This window comes from Halichoerus grypus, chromosome X (genome assembly GCF_964656455.1).
Source record: "Halichoerus grypus chromosome X, mHalGry1.hap1.1, whole genome shotgun sequence".
Taxonomy (NCBI): domain Eukaryota; kingdom Metazoa; phylum Chordata; class Mammalia; order Carnivora; family Phocidae; genus Halichoerus; species Halichoerus grypus.
Window position 1 is genome coordinate 99485057 of NC_135727.1, and position 18545 is coordinate 99503601.

General features: G+C 44.4%; 2 protein-coding genes across 9 annotated transcripts in view; both read right to left on the reverse strand.

Moving 5' to 3' along the window:
• The window catches only part of SYTL5 (synaptotagmin like 5), a 290114-nt gene that overhangs the window by 187627 nt on the left and 83942 nt on the right, over nucleotides 1-18545 (reverse strand). The window lies entirely within an intron of this gene.
• On the reverse strand, nucleotides 9852-10193 carry H2AP (H2A.P histone). Its single transcript, XM_036086183.2, has one exon. The coding sequence runs from the start codon at nucleotides 10191-10193 to the stop codon at nucleotides 9852-9854; it is 342 nt and encodes a 113-aa protein (XP_035942076.1).

An 18545-nucleotide genomic window follows, 5' to 3' on the forward strand; every position in this document is an offset into this window, starting at 1 on the left:
AGTCACAGGAAGGGGACAGGCTGCCAGAACACTTGCTGTGACAACTATTTTTAACCATAAAGAGCACAAGAGTGTTTATAAGAATCGTATGTACTTGTGAGTCCACCACTCGGGACAGAACTTACACAGAACATACTTATACCTCTCCAAACAGGCATTCACTCTAGGTCGCTCCATCAAATATATGACCATAGACAGGTTAGGTGTTTCATCCGAGAATGAGACTAATAAATGTGTTTATAAAGGAATACATTTGTAAATAAATCTGTTACGGTGTGCCTGGGGTGGCTCAGTCGGTTAAGCAACCGACTCTTGATTTTGACTTAGGTCACAATCTCAGGGTTGTGAGATTGAGCCCCGAGTCAGGCTCTGCACTGAGTGTGGAACCTGCTTAAGATTCTCTCTCCCCCTCATCCTCTGGCCCTCCCTCCCCTTCCTCTCAAATAAGTAAATAAATACATATATAAATAAATAAATCTATTAATAACTATTAAGAACTTCAAGGCTTGCATGTCTTAGGCCAGATAATACCTTTGATGTTCCTATTTACCAGGGTCCACAAGAGAGGACAGGATATACTCCACAGAGTATCACAGCACTAGCTAATAATCCCTATCTCAAGTCCTTTTTTGGAATGAGGCCGGGCACAAACGAATGAAATCACGCTGAGCATAGTTCCTTTCCTGTATACCTCTTCACGGTTTCCCATTGCTCCTCAATCTTCATGGAAGGCCCCTGCCCCCCATTAAGTTCACGTCAACTGCTATGCCACCCTCTCTACCCACCCCCCCCACTGCCATCTCCTCCTGACCTCCGCACGTTCCCCTACCACCAATAAAGCCTGCAGCACGTCAGCCTTGGTCTGCAGCCCCACCCCGGTTACCACCATCGTTCTGGGAATTCAGTATGGCCGGGAGACCCCCTGCCCGCCCCCTGGCCAACCTCCTGGCCTCACAGGCCTTGACTTGCTCAGAGCCAGTGAGGACGTCTTTCCCCCACAACCAGCTACTCCCTGCAGGGCCATCCCCCCACCCCCACCCGGCAAACACTGTCCCCAGTAAACTGCTCCCTGAAATACCCGACTCCAGCGTCCCACACCGACAGCCCCTTGCACCCTCCACTCCCCATGGGAGATCTCTCCCCCACAACCAGCCACTCCCGCCAGGGCCACTCCCCGCACTGTCCCCAGAGAAACCGCTCCCTGAAACGCCAGACTCCAGCTTCCCACACCCACCGCCCCTTGCACCCTCCACTCCCCATGGGAGATCTCCTGGATGTCTCCCAGACACCTCCCGCTCAGAAGGACAGAAACAGAGAGCAGTCAGAAGCACGGCCCTGGATTTAAATCCTTTAATGGCTTTTGCTGACAGAAGAGCAGGCCTCCCTCATCTATGTGCAGCACTGGGGACTAGATGAGGCTGTGGGCTTTGGTACCCGGGCCTCACAACTCCTTGGGTTGGGGCACGGCTTCCACCTGAGAGTAGGTGTTATCCTCAAAGAGGCGGCTCAGGTGCTGGTTGTTGCCCAGGGCCCTCTGCACGTGCTCTGGGGTGATGCGCATCTTGTGGTTGTTGCGGGCCTCCTGGCCTGCCAGCTCCAGGATGTTGGCCATCAGGTACTCGAGAATGCCGGTGAGGAAGATCGGTGTAGATGAGCTCAGGCGCTGGACATGGCAACCCTCTCGCAGGACGCGGTCCACGCGGCTAACCGGGAGGTGGAGCTCGGCCCTCATGGAGCGGGACAGACTGTGCCTCTTACGTCTGTGAGAGTGCCGGTGGTGTCTTCTTCCAGACATGATGTTCATTGGGTTTGGCCCTGATCAGCCCAGCCTGATGCTCCCAGTGGTCTGGGTCTGTCAGGGTACCAGTGCTCCCTCCTGCCCACTGTGCCCCTCACTGGTCCGGGAGCTGCCTTTATGACAACCCGACATTGTGATGTCATTGATGACAGCGGCCCCTGATCAGGACTGGCCTAGAAGCGTCTGTGACAGAAACCGGGTCTCCCTGTTGACTGGACCCTCTGTATGAGGGAACGTTTTCCATGTGACTTTAATAGCCTAGCATAAAAAAGGAAATGAATGTTTCAATGTAAACACTGCCCTGTCTTTAGGACCCTGCACTCCTGGTTATCGGATTCCAGCCTTGCATAGTCTCTGAGCTCTTTTACAGCCCTTTGTAAACTGCTGGTAACCAATAGACATACTGAATGCTGTCTAGTAGAGGCTCAAAATAAAACTAGTTTTCCCCATTTACACATTTAAATATTATATTTCTATGTTCTTTGGATTCTCTTTTAAATTGGTTACAATATCTGCCAATTCCTCATGAGTTAAAAAAAAAAACTTTAACACATTTCCATTTCACATCTGTATAAGGGTCATGATTTTACTCTGTTTGAAAATATCTTCTGGGGGCACCTGGGTGGCTCAGTCGGTTAAGCATCCAACTCTTGATTTCGGCTCAGTTCATGATCTCAGGGTCATAAGATCACGCCCTGTGTCAGGCTCCATGGAGCCTGCTTGAGATTCTCTCCCTCGGGTGCTCCCAACCCCGCTCACACATGCTCGCGCTCTCTCTCTCAAAACTATCTTCCGTTTTGAAGGTCACACTGATATGCCCAGTGGGTTCGCCTGTGAGAGCAGGTAAAAATTCATAGACATAGAAGTGTACCTCATTCTCAGTTGATACCCAGAAGTGTCTTGTTTCTCCTAGGTGAATCCAAAGTACAGATAGTACTTTGGTGATTTTGGTTTTCTATTTTAAATTTTTAATAATTGTAATTTTCTTCTCTAACTTTGTGTTTCTCTTGCCTTTGTTTTTCCAAATCTGGTTCAGTTCTGACGGGTTTGTTTACAAGATTTTCAGAAAGAGCTCCTGGGTCCTTCAGAATCAAATGTTATATTGAAGCCATCAGAGGTTAGTTTGTTCTCTGTGAAAAAGGCTGTTTGGTTGGAGAGTTTGTTGGCTCTTGACAAGAGGTTATACAAGATTACTCTTCACCTGTATTAGCTTCCTACGGCTGCTGGAACAAATCGCCACAAACTTGGTGGCTTCAAACAATGCATATTTACTCTCTTTTAGGCCATAAATTGGAATCAGTTTCACCAGGCTAAAATCGAGGTGTGGACAGGGTCATGTGACCTTTGAAAGCTCTAGGGTAGAAGCCATTTCCTTGCCTTCTCCAGCTTCTAGAGCTGAATTCTTTGCATTCCTTGGCTGATGGCTTCTTCTATCTTCAAAGCCAGCACTGCTGCATCTTGCTTCAGTTGTCACATTGCCTTTTGCTTTTGTCTTCACATTTCCCTTTGCTTCCTTCTTATAAGGGCACTTTGATTCTAGGGCCAACCACGATTATCCAGGATAATCTTCCCACCTCACTATCTTTCTTTTTTTTTTTAAGATTTTATTTATTTATTTGACAGAGAGACACAGCGAGAGCGTGAGCACAAGCAGGGAGAGCTGCAGAGGGAGATGGAGAAGCAGACTCCCCACTGAGCAGGAAGCTCGACGTGGGGCTCGATCCCAGTACCCTGGGATCATGACCTGAGCCGAAGGCAGATGCTTAACGACTGAGCCACCCAGGTGTCCCAAAACTGCCTTTGGTTTTAAATTGATTTCTCACAGAGCCCCTGAAAAATCAAAGATTTATTTTTTCACATTATGAAAAAGAGAAGTGCTAGAAATAATTAGATTTATTGGACATAGCATTACTGATGAATTGCACAGAAAATTCCCAAATCAAAAGATGTGCTCAGACTTCCCTAGGTTAAATATTAATACAGAAAATATTAATATAAGTGTTTTAAATGTTCTATACTGTATGGGAAGTTTCTAGAGACTTCTCAGTGGCCTTACCGTCCATGAGATGTTTCTAATTATCAGAGTCCTCCTGGTGATTTAGGCAACAAAACTATAGTATTATCAGCCATCATTTCAGTTAATACTTTGAAATATTTGGTTGCAACCTTCCTTATAAAATTTCAATTCAGCATCTTCTAGGCCAGTGCTTTTTGACAAAGGATACACATCAAACCTACCTATAGTAATGGTTAAATTTTAGGCGTCAACTTTGCTAGGCTATGGTGCCCAGTCGTTTGACCAAATGCAAGTCTAGATGTTGCTGTGCAGATACTTTTCAGATGAGATTAACATCTACAATCAGTTTACTATAAGAAAAAGAAATTAGCATCATACAATCAGTTGAAAGTCTAAAGAGAAAAAACTGGGGTTTCTTGGAGAAGAATCTGGCCATACTGTAACACAGAAATCTGGCTAGAGTTTCTAGCCTGTTGACCTACCTTACAGAATCAGGACTTGTCAGACCAGATAACTGCATGAACCAATCATATTCATTCACACACACACACACACACACACACACACACACACACACACACACATATCCTATTGGTTCAGTTTTTTTTCTGCAGAACTCTAATACACCAATGGGATTTTACTAAAATCCTTAAGTCTAGGACCTATTCCATACTTTCTTGAAAAAGCGTCACATCATTACACTTTATAGACACTGGGTCAAAAACTCTTTTCCTGCCTTGTCATTGTCATCTTTTACACATGACAAAAAAAGGTGATTTCACCTGTGGCTGCAGTATTGTTATGCCCTCACACAAAATTTTTACTTACAAAAATTATCAATAAGTTAATCTCAGCCGCAAGTATCTGTCTCCTCCAGTTTGTTGTCTGCTTTACATTGATGCTTCTCTGAAGGCGCTATAATCATCTATAGCCCAGAGACTGTGTCCTCAACAAATAAGGATGGTCTCGGAACCCCATAAAAAAGACCGTAACTTCAAGACACCTCAAGAATAAACTTTTAAGCACAAGCTTCTGATGTCATCACATAATCACTTTTAAGACCCTGTCAGTGGACAGAGTGAGAATTTCAAGAACACCTTATTTGAGAAGGAGATGGGTTCATGACACAGCTATCACAAATGTCCTGTGGAACAAGACCAAGACTTGCAAAGTTTAAAGACCTGTACCAGAAAATCAGTCCTTTGATCCTAACCTGTCTGGTCTTTTCCCAATAAAACAGAAGTGAAACTTCTTTTTTTTTTTTTAAAGATTTTATTTATTTATTTGAGAGAGAGAGAATGAGAGACAGAGAGCACGAGAGGGAAGAGGGTCAGAGGGAGAAGCAGACTCCCCGCCGAGCAGGGAGCCTGATGTGGGACTCGATCCCGGGACTCCAGGATCATGACCTGAGCCGAAGGCAGTCGCTTAACCAACTGAGCCACCCAGGCGCCCTAGAAGTGAAAGTTCTTGAGAGTGAGTTGTTGCTTGTGCTTTCCTAGAAGTCCCAGAGACCCTAACATCCCTGTATTGAAGAGATGAGCTTCTTTATCCCAGAGGAGAACATTAAACACTCTCTATCTTCAGGCTCATTCCTTAGGATACAGTAGCAGAGGAGGCTCAGCAAGAGGTACCAGAACACGACAGTCATATTTGCTGCTCTACCCACTTGCCATGTGACGTTGGGAGAGTTGGGTATCATCTCTGGGTCAAAGTGGCCTCAGCTGTAAAATGGAGACCCTAAGAAAGAATCCCTGTCCTCCATGCCCCATCTCCCCACTGTCAGTATGGACTTTCCTTAGGAAAAGCTCAGACTGGCAATTGTACACCTTGAGTAGACCTTTGAAACAATTTAGTGCAACCGCCTCATCTGGCAGCTGTGGAAGCTGATGTGCAGCCCCCCCAGGTAAACCACACCTATGGGAGACCAGAACCCAGCTTTCCTCCCTCTTCTGTCACTATTCTGTCCCAATATGTCATGAACACTCTCTCCTCTGCAGCTGAGTTGGTCAACTGCTTTCTTCCTACATGGCAGAAGCCCAATATCCCATGACCACAGTATGTAACCTGCCTCCCTGCTGCAAACTGGTTTCCTTTAGATTTTGCTTAAACAGATGAAGTTTAGAGGTATTTTCCCCACAGTGATTCTAGAATACTAAATATATGACAGACCAATCTGTTTTCATGAAGGACTCTGAAGCAGAAACACTAAATGAAACATCAAATTCACATCCTATTCCTTGCCTTTCCCTAGATTTGAAACCATACTCTTTAAAGAAGAAAATAAAATAAAATTCACTCTGACAGTGCTATTCAAATGTGATGTGGGGGTTGATGCAGGCCATGAAATTATTGGTTACCAATCAGCTGCAGCGGGCTGGGAGATGGCCAGCATTTAGTGACCTTTAAAGCAATCAGGTTTTGCCATAACATTTAAATGAGCGGAGTCTTCTTATTGAACAGAGTTTATACTAGTTCAGATGTTGCTGAACTTGGGTAGAGGCAAATGTGAACTCCTCTGTAGTCCTACTAAACATGACCATTGTCAGCTCACAATGAATCTGCACAGCAGATAGCAAAGATAATTTTGGAGAGCACTATGCTGTTCTAATTTATTGAAGGAGAGAATATCATCCTTCAGAAAACTGTGGTTTTACAATTAAATTACGATGGGGATAATGAACTCAAGGAACTTGAAGAGCCACGTGAGTACTGTCAATGAGTGAAGTGGGTCATACATGAGATATAGCAGGGAAGCACTGGGGCAAACCAGAGAGACCCAGTATTAATGGGACACTAGCCAGTCATCTTCATCTGACATACACATGTATGCCCAGACATTGTGATTTCATCAGAGAAGCCAGTAATTGAGGTTTTCAGGTTAAAAGTTCTTGATTTTAAATGCTGGCAGCTGATTAATTTTCCTTTAAAAACATCACTGTAGGCCTAATGATCCCATCTGCCACCTCCAATATGTCTGTGAGCAGCTACTTCGTAATTTGTTCTTTAGGCAAATGATTTATTGATGTTCATAGATAGTCCTCTCATTCTTGAATCCTATTTTGGGGCTCCAAAGGCCCTTTCTAAATAGTTGGGTGGTCTCCCTCTGACCACTTCCTGTAGGATCTGTCAGATTCAGGGACTAAGAGCCTGGGCCTTCAAACACCTCTGTTCCCAAAGGCTGTTCTCAGTAAGAGGCCAGCCTAGCAGCCAGGCCTTGTGTTCATGCCTCCCCAAGGCCCACGACCCTCCAGGTTCCCCTCAGGCTTGACTTTTGGGCTCATCTCTTCTCACACATTATGCTTTCTGCTCTGCTGACCATGTCTGGCCCCCAGCCTGTCCCAATACTGTCTCTGATCACAGACCTGGCTTGGCAGCCATATCCTCCCCAGACCATCCCTACTCACTCCAGTTTCAGCTTTCCACTCCAACAGGGCACTAGTCATCAGTGGTGTCTTCTCTCCAGGTCCCAAGCTAAAGCTAATCATTCCTCACCATCCCCCACCTCCCACTTTTTGGAAATGCACAAAGGCCCTAAACTCAGGTGGCTCATTCTTTCCGAAGCGCAGTGATTCTGTCTCTGCCCACCTTCCTCCCCTGAGTGTAGGATTCCTGTGCCCGTGTAGGAGGGGGACTTGGCAGGGTGCTGCATTTACACCCATGCTCTGATCATGGCCCCCATGTTTTCTGGGAAACCCACAAGCACAGCGGAAGCACAGTCCTTAAAGGGATGGCAGCACAGCCCTGCCCAATTCTCCTATGCCCTCGTGACTGCAGAGGGCTTGCCAACATAAGGTCACTAAGGCTCAAACTCCAAACTCCGCCTCGGACGTTGGATAATCTGAGCGAGCCCAGGAAGCCTGGCTCCCTACACATGTCACAGTGACCATTACTGTCGACGACTGCACGGACCGTGAGGTGACCACCTGACCATACAGGTCTGCTAAGCCGACATAATTTATGCAACTACTCTCACATCTCTGGCCTTTAACGAATTCCTCCTTAGCTGTGCCTTCTGGTGAAGGACCCAGGAGACTATTTTGCACTAAAGCCACTGCCGGGGCGCCTGGGTGGCTCAGTCGTTAAGCGTCTGCCTTCAGCTCAGGTCATGATCCCAGGGTCCTGGGTTCGAGCCCCGCATTGGGCTCCCTGCTCAGCGGGAGGCCTGCTTCTCCCTCTCCCACTCCCCCTGCTTGTGTTCCCTCTCTCGCTGTCTCTTTCTGTCAAATAAATAAATAAATAAATAATCTTAAAAAAAAAAAAAAAGATTTAAAACAAGCCACTGCCATAAGCCAAAATCAACAGCTTCTACAAATCAGCTATTTAACCAACATATCAAGATCTTAGCATAATGATGGATTCCCTGGCATTACCCACCCTGGAGGCACTCCCTGTTGGCTGAAAGACACTGGAATATGAGAAACCATGCCCTGGACACAAAGATGCTCTGCTTCAGGGATGGGGTGGCGATGCTGGGCTATCCTGCGATCAGATGAAGGAGAATCTCACCTGCAGCTGCTGGGAGAGGCCTGCTGGCTACTCGGATGAACGGAAGAGTAACTGTTGAGTTTGGCTAAGGCTAGGAGGGCTTCCTGGCTCTCCATAACAAATGACAACTTTGGGGGTTGGACATCCTGACGGTGAGGTTTCTGAAAATACTGGATTGAATGGCATTACGGAGCAAGAAAAGTTTCTTGGATTTATACGAGCGCATATTCCAATGAGCTCTAAACACAACCCTGACACTGTTATTGTCAGGACACGCCTGTGAAGCGGGCAAAGGCAAAGCCAGCTCCATACTTTGACAGATGGTGGAAGGAGGCGGAGAGAGGGTGAGTCACCAGGCAGAGGGGAGCAGAGAGGAAACCAGGCCGAGGCCTGTCTGGTTCCCGGGTGTGTACCTCTGGCTTCTTCCTCTACGTGGGTTCAGAAAGCTGTGGTTTCACAGCCAGAGGCCCAGGCGTCCAGCCATCATGGGAGAGCCAGGCCCAGGGGCTACTTGGAGAAGCACCCCTAAACATCTGGCCTCTAGGGAGGGAGAGACATCAGCTATTAAGAACTCTTTGAATTGCCTGTTTTAGGCCAGAGAGTAGTATATGTGTATGTGTATATATATAACCACTTAATTTACCAGGGTCCACAAGAGAGGACAGGATATACTCCACAGAGTATCACAGCACTAGCTAATAATCCCTGTCTCAAGTCCTTTTTTGGAATGAGGCCGGGCACAAACGAATGAAATCACGCTGAGCATAGTTCCTTTCCTGTATACCTCTTCACGGTTTCCCATTGCTCCTCAGTCTTCATGGAAGGCCCCTGCCCCCCATTAAGTTCACGTCAACTGCTATGCCACCCTCTCTACCCACCCCCCCCACTGCCATCTCCTCCTGACCTCCGCACGTTCCCCTACCACCAATAAAGCCTGCAGCACGTCAGCCTTGGTCTGCAGCCCCACCCCGGTTACCACCATCGTTCTGGGAATTCAGTATGGCCGGGAGACCCCCTGCCCGCCCCCCCGGCCAACCTCCTGGCCTCACAGGCCTTGACTTGCTCAGAGCCAGTGAGGACGTCTTTCCCCCACAACCAGCTACTCCCTGCAGGGCCATCCCCCCACCCCCACCCGGCAAACACTGTCCCCAGTAAACTGCTCCCTGAAATACCCGACTCCAGCGTCCCACACCGACAGCCCCTTGCACCCTCCACTCCCCATGGGAGATCTCTCCCCCACAACCAGCCACTCCCGCCAGGGCCACTCCCCGCACTGTCCCCAGAGAAACCGCTCCCTGAAACACCAGACTCCAGCTTCCCACACCCACCGCCCCTTGCACCCTCCACTCCCCATGGGAGATCTCCTCCTGGATGTCTCCCAGACACCTCCCGCTCAGAAGGACAGAAACAGAGAGCAGTCAGAAGCACAGCCCTGGATTTAAATCCTTCAAGAGTATTTACTAATGACAGACGCTAGGCTTCCTCAGCTATGAGAGGACTTGGCTTGGACTGAGACTGTGAGGATTCCCACTAGTCTCCGGGACCCAGGCTTTAGCCATTTCTTCTGGATCCAGGCATCGCATCAAACAGGGTGAAAGCTGTATCGTTCAAGCGGCGGTAGGGCTCTCCATTGCTGTCCGCTGCTCTCTGCACCTCTTGTGGGGCGGTTTGCATGTTGCTGTTGTTGGCCTCAGTGCTTACCACGTCCAGGATGTAGTCAGTGAGGTGGTCTAGCATGGCAAGGAGGAAATCAGCTGTAGATGAAGTCGGGTAATGGGTGTATTGATCCTCCTGCAGGAGGCGGTCCACGTAGCTCACAGGGAACTGGAGCTCAGTTGTTATAAGATGGGCTTGAGTCTGATTGGAGCTCTCACAGCTTTTCTTTGCTGACATGATGTTGGCTGGGTTTGATGTTGACTCCAGTCAGCTCTACTTGATTCTTCAGCTGGACTAGGCCTCTCAAGACACCAGCGGTCAACCCTGCCTACTATATCCCCATGCTCTGGCCCCTCATTGGTCAGGGAGCTGCCTTTGTGACATCCTAGACTTTGGGATGTCACTGGTGCCCATTGTTGCCCTCATCCGGCCTCAGCCCAGAAAAGTGAACGACAGGAACCTTGTCACCCTAATGACTGGACCCTGATTTTGAGAGAACTGTAATTTTCTGCTTGATTTCAACATTGTAGAGATAAATATGCATTTCAATGGAAAATTTTTCCCTGTCTTAGGACACCACTCCACATTATCTGATTCTAGCCTTATATTGTCTTTGAGGTCTCTTACAACGCTTTGTTAGTTGCAGGTTAGTGATAAATATGTAAAATGTATTGGCTAGTAGAGATTACATTGTTCCCCACCACCACCACATGATGTAATGAAACCAGTTTTGCCTCCATTTACACATTCATTTAAATATTCTTGATTAATAGTCCTGGATCTAATCCTTGGATTCTCTATGAACCAGTTATAGCATCTACCCATTCCCTCACCGATGGAATAGAATCTTTTAACACTCGTTTATTTCATACCTGTATTAGTGTCTTTACACTGTTTGAAAAATATCTCTTGATCATTTTGGAAGTCATAATGAGATGCTCAACAGATTCATCTATCAGAATCAGGTAAACATTGTTGAAAGAAGTTGACCTTGGGCTTAGTTTAAGCCCAGTCGTGTCTTCTTGCCTGTCCTAGGTGAAGCCAAAGCACCAAGAGATGTTTCCTCTCATTTTTTTTCCTCATTTTTTAAAAGATTTTATTTATTTATTTGAGAAAGACAGAGAAACAGAGAGAGCATGAGCGGGGGAGAGGCAAAGTGAGAGGGAGAAGCAGACTCCCCGCTGAGCTCACAGCCTCTTGCCAGGCTCGATCCCAGGACCCCGAGATCACAACCTGAGCCAAAGTCAGTCACTTAACTGAGTAAGCAACCCAGGCACCCCATCATTCTTTTTTCATTTTAATTTTCCTCTCCACTGAGTCTGTGTTTCTGCTTTGTTTTTGGTTCATTTACAGCTGGTAACAGTCATAGACATTTCCAATCCAAAAGAGAGTAGAAGGAAGAAAGGAGTCTCTGATCCAAGGAATGTGGATCAAGCAAGCAAACTTACACACGTTTCAAGGTCTGGGAATAATCTTTTGTAGCTTGTGGCTCCTCCCTCTGATCCCATGACTTCACCTTCGTCCATAGCTCTGCCCTCTAGGCCCTCGGCTCTGTCCTCAAAGTCATCTTTCTTTTATTTATGAATGGAACACATGCTTGCAGCTGAGTAGTTTTATCAGCTTCTTTTCCTCTTGTCAAATCTTGGGCATTCCACGGCCTTCTTTCATTTTGTCTATCCTCTCAGTTAAAGATGACATTGTTTCTGCTGATTTAACATACACAGAAATCTTGTAGTCCCCCCTGTACGTCAGGGGGATTTGTGCCCGTAGACAAGAGACTTGTTCATAGATCCCTCCAGGAAAATACCATCTCAATTCTTTGCTTCTGTTGAGATGGCTGAGGTTATCCATGATTCCCACCCCATGTTGCTTCAAAGAGCCCTCTGTTTGACTGAATACTTTGATCTTCTGATCCCTCAGAGAAAAGATGTGTCTAGCTACATGCTTGATTTTTATCTCCACAGGACGCTGTCCTGACAGCAAATCCTCTCATTTTAATGTCTTTTGCAATCTGGATAGGCTGAGAATTGCTTTTATCTTCAAGTCCTGGTTCCTTTTTGCTTAACAGCTGTTCCCTCAATTTACTTTCCTCTAGCAGTTTACTCTTAAGTAGCTAGAAGAAATAAGTGCAGGCCTTCGAACACTTTTCTTAGAAATCTGCTCAACTAAATCTTCAATTCACTGTTTATGAGTTCTGCTTTCCGTGTAATTGTAGGACAAAATTCAGCCAAGATTTCTGCCACTATATAACAAGAATCCCCTCTTCTCCAGTTTCCATTATGATGTTCCCAATTTCTTTCTAAACCTTTACCACCAACACCTTTGACATTTGTATTTCCATTAATAGGTTATTCACTATGACTTAGGTCTTCTCTAAGACAATGTAGGTTTTCTCCACTGTGTTCCTTACTTCCTTTTGAGCCCTCACCAGCAGCACTTTTAACATTCATTTTTCTACCAACTGTTCAAGGTAATCTAGCATTTTCTATCATGCTTCTCAAAATTATTCCAGCCTACAGCCATTATCCAATTCCAAAGCTGCTTCCACATTTTTAGACACTCATTACAGCATAAACTACTTCCTTGTGCCAAAATCCATATCAGAGTCCTATGGCTGCTAATGAGTTGCTACACATTTGGTGGCTTAAAGAATACATATTTAGTCTCGTACAGTTCTGGAGGGAAGAAGTCCAAAACAGTGTCACTGGGCTGAAAACAAGTTGCCAACAGGGCCATGCTCCCTCTGGAGGCTGTAGAGGGAAATCTGTTTCTTGGCCTTTTCCAGCTCCCGGAGCCCCATTCCTTGCATTCTTTGTCTTGCCCCTTTCCTTCATCTTCACAGCCAGCAGTGTAGCATCTTGCCTCAGTGGCCAAATTTCCATTTTCTGTGTCAAATCTCACTGCCTCCCTCTTAAGAGTATTTGCACTTAGATTCTATCACATAATACAGAATCATCGTCCATCTCAAGATCATTATCTTAATCCTATATGTGAATTCCCTTTTGCCAATAAGGTAACATTTGCAGGCTCAAGAGACTTGGATCTGGTTATCTTTGGGGGCCATTTTCAGCCTACCATGGTAGGTATTCCCAGGAAACTAATAGGGAAGTGATGAATTGAGACAAGGAACGTAAGGAAACAAACAAAATGTCCACTATTAATCAGCTTAATATCACTGGAGAACTTAGGGGGACACTAGAAGATACACTTTCCAAGGGAAGATATTTGCCCCAGCATTCTGGACTGTCATGCTGTTGGGCAGTGGGTTCTGAAAGCCTAATAAAAGCCCTCACACAAAGAAATGTAGGTCCTAACATTTGAAAGTCAGGCAAATATGCATCCAGTGGGTTTGTGATGTGACAATGTGTGTAGGACCCTGACAGCATCCTCTACGCGGTCATGTTTATATACTTTCATTATAAAGTCTGCCCTTTCATCCTTACCTCCTGCCTGCTCTTTCATTTAACAACTGTTTATTGTGCAGCTACCCTGTATCAAGCACTGAGATGCTAGATACTCAATGTTAAACAAAACAGATACTATCTTGAGTCCTTGTGAAGCATCCAGTCTAGTGGGAAAGACACATACCCAAAGAAATATGTAATTCCAAGTTGTCATGCATGATCTAAAGCAGAGATTATCAACTTCTGCACTACTGACATTTTTGACTGGACCATTCTTTCTTGTGGGGCACGAGGGCTGTTGCTGGTATAGCAGGATATTTAGCAGTATCCTTGGCCTCTTACCCACTAGATGATAATAGCACACTACAGTGGTGATGCAAAGAAGTACCTCTATGCATTATCAAATGTCCCCTAAAGGGCAAAAGTATCCTCAATTAAGAACATTACATTAAAAATGTGTATTAAAAATAAATTACTTTAAGATACAATGAGGGGATATTACTTAGATGGAGTAATCAAGGAATAGCCTCCGAAGAAGGGACAATGAAACGGAGAACTGGCACAAGAATAGGGAATGAGGTAGAGAAGAGGTGAGAGAATGAACATTTCAGAAAGATGGGAATGGGCTATTTCCTAAACTGGCAGGGTACTTGGGATATTTTAAATAAAAGTAATGTGACCAAACACAAGTGCAAAAAAGATTGGGGGTTAAGATGACCTTGTATCCACCCACAAACAATGAAAAATCTGGACCTTAATAGACTTCTTGGAACTCGGATCCATCTCCCATATCTGGATGAACATGATTTTTGTACATATACACAGATGACCCTTGAACAACATGGAGGTTAGGGGGTGTGGACCCCCTTTGCAGTACAAAAATCCATGTATAACTTTTGATTCCCCCCAAATTTGCCTACTAATAGCCTACTGTCAACTGAGAGCCTTCCTGATAACATAAACAGTTAACACATATTTGTATGTTATATGTATTATATACTGTGTTCTTAAAATAAAGCTAAAGAAAATGTTAAGGAAATTCTAAGAGAAAAAATATTTATTGTACTGTACTGTATTTATTGAAAAAAATTCACGTATAAGTGGACTCACACAGTTCAAACCCATGTTGATCAAGAGTCAACGGTATTTTAATTAACCAATGATAAAATAGAAAAGGGTTCTAAGAGACCAAACAAGTGCAGGGTGAATGGCTGTCGTACTGTATTGTAGACTTTGCAGAAGTGGCCGCAACGATCCCATTCTCTGTATTTACTCTGTGTAGCCACATTAAAAAAAAAAAGAAAAATGTGACTTTGCAGCCTCTCCCATCAAGACTTGGTGCCTATATCCCCACTTCTAAAATCTGGACTGGCCTTTCCATTTACTTGGGGAAATAAAGTGGGGAAGTAATAGTAGACAGCAATGGGCCTGGTCCTCAAGAAACTTTGTATTCTTTCATTCTCACTTAAAACAGTTACTTCTGTTTGTCAACAAGCATAAGCTAGCCTGCTAGAGGATGAGAGACCATACTGAGCTGATGAGCCAAGTCACCTTAGTTGTTCCTTCTAAGGCCTTAGATATGTAAGCCCAGCCATGATTGGCAAAGTCAACTCATCCGCTTTCCGTGGTATTATTATTATGTGTATTAAAACTGTAGATTCTATAGACTCACTAATACACTGACATAATTATTATTTTATATAATTTTATGTCTTTGTGTCTTTAAAGAAGTTGAGAGAAGAGGAGCAAACATATATTTATACAGATTTTGTTATACTAACCTCCTTATTTGTCATCTATGGTTCTCTTCATTTGTTCCTGCCCATTCTAGTTACCATTTGGAGTCCTTTTCTTAACCTAATACAGCTTTGCTTCTACCCATCCCCTTCGTGCTGTTATTGGAAAATGTATTACATTTTTATATCTTTTATGCACAATACATTATACAACTAATTTTATTTTATTTTATTTTTTTAAAGATTTTATTTATTTGAGAGAGAGAATGAGAGAGAGAGAGAGAGTGCACGAGAGGGGGGAGCGGGAGAGGGAGAAGCAGACTCCCTGCCGAGCAGGGAGCCCGATGCGGGACTCGATCCAGGGACTCCAGGATCATGACCTGAGCCGAAGGCAGTCGCTTAACCAACTGAGCCACCCAGGCGCCCTATACAACTAATTTTAAAATCAGTTAAAAGAGGAAAGGAAAATAAATACGCATTTCTACTGTCTTTTAAAATTACATGGTTACCTTAACTAGTACTTTTTTTGGGGGGGGGGGTGGAGTATGGATTTTAATTACTGCCTAGGTTGCTTGCTTCCAGTCTGAAAAACTTCATTGTTCTTTCTGCTCCTCAAACTGAAAAATCTCAAATGTTCTATCAAGTTCATGGTTTCTTTCTTCTGCTGATTCAAATCGACCAGTCCCCCCTCTAATGAATTTGTCATTTCAGTTACTGTAATTTTCAACTCCAGAACTTCCATTTGGTTCCTTTTTATAATTTCTCTGGCTTTACTGGTATTTTCTATTTGACGTAGTATTGTCATATCTTCCTTTAATCATATCATTCTTTAATCATAATCTCCTTTAGTCCTTTGAACATATTTATAATAACTTTGAAGTCTCTGTTCAAAGTCCCATATCTGGTTGACCTCACAAGTTTCTGTTGCAGGCCTTTGTTCTGGGGTATGGGTCATATTTCTCTGTTTCTTTGCATGTCCCTCAATTTTTTGTTGGAAACTGGAAATTTTAGATAATATACTGTAGCAACTCTGAGTATTGGTTCCACCACCAAGTGCCTATTATTACTTCTCTATTGAATTGTTGAGTGACTGGCTGGATTATTTTAGTGGCATCTACAGCCTCCCTTCACATTGTGAAGCATTTTATGTTGTTCCTCATGGGGTGCAGGCCTGAGTATGATCCCTGTCACCCTGTGATGACATTGGTTTTGGTAGCACTCTCAATCTCTTTGTCTCTTTCTCTGACCACACCCAACTATTAAGCTCCACTAATTACTAGCTGATTGTTCTGTTGTTTTTAACAAATGCTCTGAGGCATAAGGTGTTCCATAGACTGATCCAATCAAACCCAGGGTCTCTTGAAGGATCAGTTGCTTAGGTCAGTGTTTAAGATTTGTTCTGTCCCCAGGAGGACTCCTCCCAGGTGTCTCTTTCTCAGCTACTCTCCAGAAAACCAGCCAGCCTACAGTTCTGTATTTCCAATTAATCTGCCAATCTCTTCCCAGTGGCCTTTCATCACAACATCCACTGTTTTTGAGAGTGCCCTTAGGTTCAAACACCTCCATACTCTGTTGCAAATGAAGTCAACCCACTTGGTAAGGGATTCAGCTTCTCAGCATTCTCTGTTTCATGGCCTGCTTTTCCTCCAGGGCAAAAATCCCTGAGCCATGGCTCTGGAGCTGGGGGTGGGGACAATGGGACATTTTTCTCTGAGTGACACTCCTGCTATAGGAGCTGAACCCTTATGGAGGACGAGTAGCTTCAGTTCTTCTTACCTTGCCTCTCAGTGTGGATCACATGTGGTTGACAGTATTGTAAGGGTGATCAGGTCCCAGTAGACTCAATAAGGCCACACCGAAGGTAGAGCCTCCACCCCATGAGTGGGAGTTGGGAGGAAGAAGCAAGCCCCCATCTCTCAGCCATACTTGCCCAGAATTCAGTCTTAGCAAGAAGTAGCTGGGAGTAGAATGAGAAATGTTGATGTTCTGCCCATCCCTTAAAGATAGCCCTTGGAGTAGGAGTTGGAGGGAGAAGGAGCCCTATGTCCTTTGCTGCACCATCTTGAGTTGGAGTTTCCATTTCACTGAGCTGGGAGGGGAGTAGAATGGAGTAGGCATCAGTACAGATACCATACACTCTTGCTGCAACCTCTAAGTTTTAATAGATTTTGTTGAATAAATATTTCTTCATTTGCAGTATGCTCTTAGGACCATCTCCAAAGACTTCAAATGGTTGTTTTAAAAATAATTTTCACCAATCTTCTAGGGAATTGGTCTATAGAGATGTCTCACTTTCATGCTGGAAGCAGAACTCTGGTTGTGATTTGTAACTTACTAAGGTTTGGTAGTTTATTACAAAGCATTATTGTAGCAATAGATAACTGATGCACACAAGTCAGTAGTGGAGCTGCTAGAACCCCAACCTCTCAATACTTCCTATGGAATCCAGAGTAGTCCCTCCATTGCAATTGAAACCACCCTAGGGATTTAGTGAAATAAACCATTTATATGGTAAATAATACTGTAATACCAAAAACACTTCAGCATACAGTTTCCAAAAATAATTCTCATAAAATGAGTCATAGTGGAAGAATCTGACTTATGGAGAGGCTTAAATAAGTGTAATTCTTTAGTCAGTAAGAAACGGCCAATCGTCTACCACATTACAGAAAAAAGTACTCTCATAATTCAGTGGCACATAAAACAGTAAGAATGATTATCCGCTTTTAACTAAGCAGAGTCAGCACTACATTTGAAAACAGCACTTTATGAAAACTGAATTTGTAAAGTGAGATACTCCTTCTCCAAACATTTGATCAGGTTTGACATAGAACGTGAAAGAGGAGTAATCAGTGTCACATCTAAGAATTTCCTTGTTTTTTGTTTTTTTTTTAAAGATTTTATTTATTTATTTGACAGAGAGAGACACAGCGAGAGGGAATACAAGCAGGGGGGAGTGGGAGGGGGAGAAGCAGGCTTCCCGCCGAGCAGGGAGCCCGATGTGGGGCTCGATCCCAGGACCCTGGGATCCTGACCTGAGCTGAAGGCAGATGCTCAACCATCCGAGCCACCCAGGTGCCCCTTTCCTTGCTTTAATTCCAGAGTCAGAAATAGAGACTATCTGGTATACTTCACCCATAATACAAACAAAAAGCCAAAATCACTGAATAGGAACTTAATCACATCTAATTATCAATAGAATCTTCCAGTAAGGATGGGTAAAGAATCCACGAGCACTACCAACAGATGTTTTTCCATCACAGGATTTTTTTTCCTTGACCTACAAGAGTACACATCCCAGGATTCTCATAGCCGGGCAGTTGACTTCTCTGCCACAATGTATTCAAATTGTTTAAAGAGCCAAACTTGCTTCAGTCATAAAAAAGAATGAAATCTTGCCATTTGCAACAACATGGATGGATCTAGAGAGTATAATGCTAAGTGAAATC

What these genes read in the sequence shown, in the direction of transcription:
- H2AP (XM_036086183.2), bottom strand. Translation starts at nt 10,193, where the DNA reads ATGTCAGCAAAGAAAAGCTGTGAGAGCTCCAATCAGACTCAAGCCCAT.